General features: G+C 37.5%; 1 protein-coding gene across 9 annotated transcripts in view; it reads left to right on the forward strand.

Moving 5' to 3' along the window:
• FOCAD (focadhesin) overlaps positions 1–3979 on the forward strand; it is a 269315-nt gene extending 265336 nt beyond the window's left edge. For 8 of the 9 annotated variants that reach the window (XR_011497230.1, XM_014845338.3, XM_070495362.1 and 5 more), the window contains one exon: positions 284–3979. Coding sequence is in view for 7 of the 9 variants with exons in the window: in XM_014845338.3 (XP_014700824.3) it covers positions 284–357 (74 nt within the window). In the remaining 2 variants the exon portion in view is untranslated. The remainder of the gene's footprint in view (positions 1–283) is intronic. The other variant, XR_011497231.1, reaches the window with a different exon arrangement.
• The last annotated feature ends 2981 nt before the right edge of the window (positions 3980–6960 follow it).

The raw sequence follows: 6960 nt of genomic DNA on the forward strand, positions 1-6960 counted from the left end.
AAATCACCAGCATTCCAGAAGTCAGTTTTTGTTTTAATTTTGCAGAATTTCCTGTTAACTGGTTGCAGGGTAACTTTTTAAAAAAAAAAGAAATGTTTTTCCCCAGCCTTTATTAATGGTTTCTACCATTAAAATTCGGTGTAAGTCTTAAAGGGACTTCTTAGTCTTGAAGATTAGCCAAGTGAGAAAAAGCCGATTCTGTTCTGACACCTTTTGATCTAACGACCTTTTCAAATGCAGCACCACCAGATGCAACCATGTACTTTACTTTTTGTCCCCTTAGCCACTCTGCTGTCCTTGCGAGTTCTCCCAGAGTTTAAGAAGAAAGCTGTATGGACCAGAGCATATGGTTGGTGAACAGTTCTGCAGCCGCCAGCAGCATTCTCAGCTGGATGAGGAAAACCATAGAAATGGAAGAAGTTTTTGAGAATTCGTGTCTGGTATCACTGAGACATGATGCAGAGAGTTAGGGTCCTGAAAGGGTGGCCGTGTAACTGGCAGCTTGACACGTGCACATCAGGAGAAGAGGACATCACTTCAGTACCCAGGCCAGTTGAGACTGAAACAAGAACTTGAATTTTCTTTTATTTGGCTAGAGTTCAATCTGAAGATTTCTTTGTGAAAATTTGACTATATCATCTCCTCTCCACTAAATTCTAGTAAAATTATCTGTGAATTTTGTGCATATGACTTTTATTTGTTTTTAAGGCACAGGGAAGGTTTTGCTTGTGGTAACAGAGGCATCATGATCTATTTCCCATGAAGTCTCTGGAGGATATTCATTGATTCAGTGGATCAATGACTCAGTGAATTAGATATGTTTTCTTATTCTTATCAATAAAACACTCTTTTGGAACTGCTATACACATTTAAAAATAAGCATAGTGTTGAACATTAGCTAAATCAGATTCATTAGCGGTGGCTACAATATTGTTATGCTTGGGTCTTTGAATGCAAGTGAAAGTTACCCAATTCAAAATAGCTTCAGCCAAAAACGGGAAGATAAGCTCACAAACCAAAAAGTTTAAGAGAAGATCTGATCAGGCACAGCTGTATCCAGTGGGTCAAACAAGTGCCATCAGGGCATGGCATCATTCCACATGGTTGGCAAGATGGCTGCCAGCAACCTCAAAGGGCAGGAGAAGTGTCTTTGCTCACAGGTATGGCAGAAGCAACATGGGGAGGACTCTGGTTTAGCCTGGGTCATATGTGAGTCCCTGAACAACCATGTGGGCCCTGGGAGATGGGGTACTCTAGCTGACCAGGTCTGGGTCATATGTCCACTGAACTGGGTACCCCCCAGAAGAGAGATGATGAGTTGCTGGACAAATATCTCCTCAAAAGATCAAACTTTTTTATAAGTGCAAATCTCTATCTTAATCAGGCTGACTAGTGGCTTAATGACATGTAAATGACAGTATGTGACAGTATCCTCAAGGATTGCATTTTACTCAAGGGCTTGAGAATCAGCCAGCATTTTAATATTGATCTGTTTGCTAATTGTCTTTCCTTCATGCAGCCATTAACAAGGGCTGTCTTTAAGCACTCATATAAATGTATTGATGTATACATATATGGGATCACTGGGGAGATAATTTGTGCCACTAGCTTAATGTGCTTTTGTGTCTGTCATGCTGTAGCAGTGCCTGGTACTTTAGCAGCACCAGGGAACTTTTAGTATTCCTGCGTGGCATGTACCTTCGTGTTGTCACCAAGTGTGCCTACCACTTAGATTAAGAAGAGCTCCACTAGTTTTATTTCCCAAATATATGGATTTATGATTTCAGGTTTCAAATATTTGTGGTTCACCGTGTAAATCACACCCTTTTCCCAGGTCACAGTTCTTTTGCTGAACTCCATAATGCACCGAGATGCTTACAGAGAAGAGGGAAGGGAAGGCTGGCTCTCGGGTAGTGTTTACCTGCATTGCCATAGTTTCATATATATTACTTCCTTAGCGTTTGGGCAGGAGGGAAATGAATGTGAAGGAAGCAGAAAGGTAGAAAATTTACATTAGAAGCCAGCTTCCCTCTGCTTCCCACTCACATACGCTTTCCTATACTTCCTACCAATTAGAGGTTGACATTCACCTAACGTTTATTGTTGGGTGCCAGGCTGTGCATGCAGTAGAGCTTTCATGTGTACTATTTTATTGAACTCTTACACCAGTATTGTGAAGAGGCATTATTTTCTATTTTAAAATGGATAAAACACATCTAATAAGTGGCAGAGCTACACCTAGAACCTAGATCCTAGAACCCCAGATCCAATGCTCATTCTATTGCATCAGGCATCACCTACTTAAGAGGAAAACTCACCAAGGATTAAACCTCACTCATGCTTAATAGTCATTGCTGTAATCAGATAAAAGAAACACCCCTGCCCCATATTAATAAGCCTCTGGAATTGGGAAGATTAGGAGTTTAGTGTAAAGGAACAGGTCTTCCTAGGTTGAAGGACATAGATTCCTGGGCCAACTTGCAGGCATGGATGGCAATAAAGAACAGTGAAGAGGAAGTGGGCACTGAAGAACTGCTCTGCATTTTTCTCCCTGAATCAGCAAGCAGAGCTTGCTAAGGCTCAAGGAAAAGGACGAAGAATCAGCCCAGTCTTCTAAACCCAGACTGCCTTTTTCAGTTCAGGCCACTTTCTTCCCATTCAAACTTTGTCCCTGCTCCTGCCCTTGAGAAGGAAACAGAAGAGTACAAAAGGAGGGAGTAAGATAGATCTCTATCCTCTCTTCCCTACCTCCCTCTTTGCTTTCAGGAGTGTAAGATTCATTAGCTGTTCCTATTCATGGGAACCTCTAAAGAGTCTGAAATGGAAGATGCTAAATTTGAAAAATCGAAAGGGTCTAAAATCTATATATTCTAAGATGTGGGTCACTGGAATAAGAAGACCCTTTCTCTTGGTTACCGGTATGACCTCAGATAAGAATTAAGTTATTCCCTTAGGATATTTCATTTCCCCAGAAACCAGAAATCTCTGCTTTTTTAGACCAGATGTCTGAAACTATATATAAAAAGAGATGTTTCCTTACAAGTCATCTTCTGTTAGTTTTTGAAATCACAAGTTGCCAAGACAAATAGCATGCTGGAGTATACTAACAAATTGACATGTGGGGTTAGAGCCATGTTGTGTGTCTCAGAAGTATCCAAACACTCTGAGTCTTGATTTGAAAAGTGTACTTTTCAAACAGATGCTGGGATCCAGGCAAGTGCCTCAAATCTCCTTTGTGTATTGTTTGTAATGTAATGGCTCCATGGTAACTAATAGGCTGTTAGTAACCTTTTTTTGAAGTTAATTGCCACAAGTTAACTTCTCTAAATTAATTTTAACCAAAGATAATGGTATTATAATTATATAAGGAGTAAGATTTTATTAGGCACTCAACTACTGTCTTGAAATAACTTAGTCACTTTGAAAGTAAGCAGTAGTTTTAGATTTTTGGTAAACATTTTTGTAAATTGCTGTTTTAGAAGAGAAATCAGATCGGTTGGTTAAGAGGATGGGCCTTTGTTACAGCCAGAGTTGTAGGCTAGGTCTCTGGTCAGTTTGTATCTCTGACTCCAATCAGCCTATTCATAGCTGCAGGCATTTCAAATGGAACCAGGGGACAGAATGTGGCTGGAACAGTTCACATCCTTCGTCACACCTCACAGCATTATCTTCACATATCAACGTGTGTCATCATTGCTCTGGTCCTGGATGAGGTAATATGCTTTTATATTTTCTGGAAGGAAATACTTCATTCTGATCCTGGAAACTCTAAAGTCTCATCTTTTTTAATGTATGATACATAAAGTATTTATGAAGTTGTGAGTATGCCTGTAATCTGTTAATCTTCATAAACGGTACAAAATTCTTTGAAATTGCAATCTAGAAAGATCATCTGATTCCTGCCAGACATGGGAACTTGTGAAATAATTTCCAGCTATTGGATATAAAAGTGGAATAAAAATGACAGTGATGACTTTGACTTTGGTTTTATTTTTTAGATAAAAGAAAGAACCTACTTCACAAAGTAGTTGTCAGCGTTAAAAGAAGAATACAAAAATATGCTTTATAAATTCTAAAGTGTAATATAAATGCTATCACTTTTATATGTTTCACTGAGAAGAAATAGTAGCTATAATGCTTGAACACAGGCCTGAAAACATGTACATTGGGACTTTGAAAGATAATGGAAGTTTCTTAATTAAGATATTGTTCTCCTTACCTTTTAAAGCATTCTAGAAGCAAGTAGCACATTAAAGATACTTATATAAGCCTTAAAAAAAAAACCTTCTATATTTGTCTTCTGAACATGAAGTACCTTTGAGGATGAATCAACTATAATTAAAACATCACGTAATTCATCTGAGAGATTTTCTTAAAATATGTTTTTTTCTGGATGTAGTGGTAGTAATCCATAAAGTCAGAGTTCCACAGTCATGAGTGTCTGCTATGAGCCACGATACAAGGTTCTGGGGTACAAAGTGAACAAGACATGACATTCCTGCCCTCCTGGAGCTTATATTCAGAAAATGGAAATCAGTAAACCATCATGTAATAAAGAAAAGCATCCAGGAAACGTGTTATAAATTTCCTACTTCTGTATAACCCTTTATAATTTACAAAGGCTTAATTGACCATAGTTCATTTGCTCTTCATAACAACCTTGGGCAGTGAAGGAAACTGGAACTCAGAGAATCATTTGGTTAGTAAATATTGGAGTTGGATTTCAAGTCAAACTCAGTGCTCCTGCCTCCAGACCATGTTCTCTCTCACAGGACCCCATGGTTCAACTGAATACCAAGAAGGAAGTACACAAGGATACCTGCATTCATCTGATGAATTGAGACATATTTTTACTAATTGATTTTCATATGCAATTGACTGTAACCTTTTTTAAGATGAGATTTAAAACTCCAGCTACTCTGAGCAAAGAGAATAATTAGTTAATAATTCCTATTTAGTATGTTTAAAAACTGTTTAAACCTGAAAAAATGAAGACCATCATCTCAGTTCTAGAAACAGAGAACTACATGGTATGGTGGCTTTAATATAAGTTGTTATTAGCAGTTTTCTGTTCAAAGTGGAAATACTTCAGACTCGAAAGCAGTGATTCTCCCACTGTAGTGTGCATGAGGCTCATTTAAGGAGCCTGTCAAAATGCAGATTCCTGAGCTCATCCGAAGTTGCTGGTTCCACAGGCCTTCAGTGGAGCCCAGGAATCTGCATGCTAAATAAACAACTTTAATTCTGGGACGCTTGCTCCCTGGAAGATATTTTGAAAAACTGTCCTGGAGAAAAGTGCCATATCGAAAGTAGCATATCATTTAGACCCAGAAGAAGAAAGTAAAAATTACCTGAACAAAGGAGAACATGATAATGTTTACAAAGCAAAAATAAACAAACGAGAGGAAGGTGATGGGGCAAGGAGAGATCATTTTTAGCACATTTTAATTTTAAATTAATACTTTGGCACAATAAAATGTAACTGTTTTCTTTGTACATAAATTCAAATAAATATAAGATTCTTTCTCTGGAGAAACATTTTGGATGTTGCTCTTATATCTACTTCATCTTTAGAAAGCAGTATAGATTCTTATATGTGACAACTTGCTCAAGCTAGACAGAATAAAGTATAGTAAAAAAAAAAAAACAGCTTCTCTGAGGGACTTCAGTGAGATGTGGTACATTCTTTAGTGACAAACTTCTTTGCAGGAAGCTTGGTAAAGGTTTTATAATGTTGTGCTGTGCCTGGCACATTGTAGGCACAAGAGAAGTGTTTCTTGAATGAATGTAGGCATTGTGTATGCAGCCGACTAGGGATCAACTCATTCCACTAAGCTTAACCTGTTTATTGAATGAAAATCTAAGACCAGGATAAGAGTGTTTCTTGAAAAGCATACTGGAGAGAAATAAAACGCATCTATACTGAATGGATATGTTTGGAAGAAATGTTAGTTACTGCTTTTCATTCAACAACTTTGATAAAGAAAAAGCCTGAGGACTCTGATGATGCTACATGCATGTGTGTGCGTACTTGTATTTTTTAGGCAGTCTTTTGCTGAGTGCTGAGATAACTTCTTCAAAGCAGTTTTGATTCAGAGCAGTTTTACTGCCGCCCCCCCCCCCCCCCCCCCCGCCTTTTTCAGCACCAGAGGCACTGCTGATGTTGATCCCTGCTCCTTAGCTTGGGTGACTTAAAACTTCAGGCAGTGAAACTTGGCATTTCAAACTCCGAAGAAAGATCATTTAAAAAGTTGTCTTACGCTTTCAAAATATCTAATTGTTTCCTATTTCATCTATATTAATTAGATTTGAGAAACTAAGCCTTTGATGACACTGAACAAAATGAAATGGAGATCTGATGGACATATGGTTAAAACAGATAGCCAAAGAAATCAACTGTGCAATCTGGGTAACATCCGATTAACTAGATGTTTACTCGACGTCTGGGTTTCTTAACCTGGGGAACATGAACTTGAATGGGAAAAGAAATGACATCCTTATTTTCACTAACCTCTAAAAAAATTTAATATTTCTTTTGATTATGAATATAGGCAACCAACCACAGTAATATTAACAATTGTAACTCTGTCACCAGAGGAAATCACAAGAGTTTTTTATGTTAACAATTGTTGAAGCTATCTCAAATTATTGTCAAACCTCATCTCAATACTTCAAAATTACCATCATTATAAATATACTTGTATTTATTTTCGGTCTTCTATTTTTAGAAGTAGAAAGCTTCTTTAGGTAATCTGGTTTAAAAATTAAAGTATCATTTAATAATGCAATTTTAATTTCCTCTAATGGCCTAATAAAGTATAGTTTCTCTAATTCTTTCTCTTCATTTTAGTAATCCTAGATATCTATTTCAGCAGTGTAAGTAGCCATCTTTATTGGGAAGAAGCTAGACTAGGTCACCTAAAATTTGGAAATGGGTTTCTGTTCTCTTTACACACTAAA

Source organism: Equus asinus, chromosome 23, assembly GCF_041296235.1.
Source record: "Equus asinus isolate D_3611 breed Donkey chromosome 23, EquAss-T2T_v2, whole genome shotgun sequence".
Classification (NCBI taxonomy): Eukaryota; Metazoa; Chordata; class Mammalia; order Perissodactyla; family Equidae; genus Equus; species Equus asinus.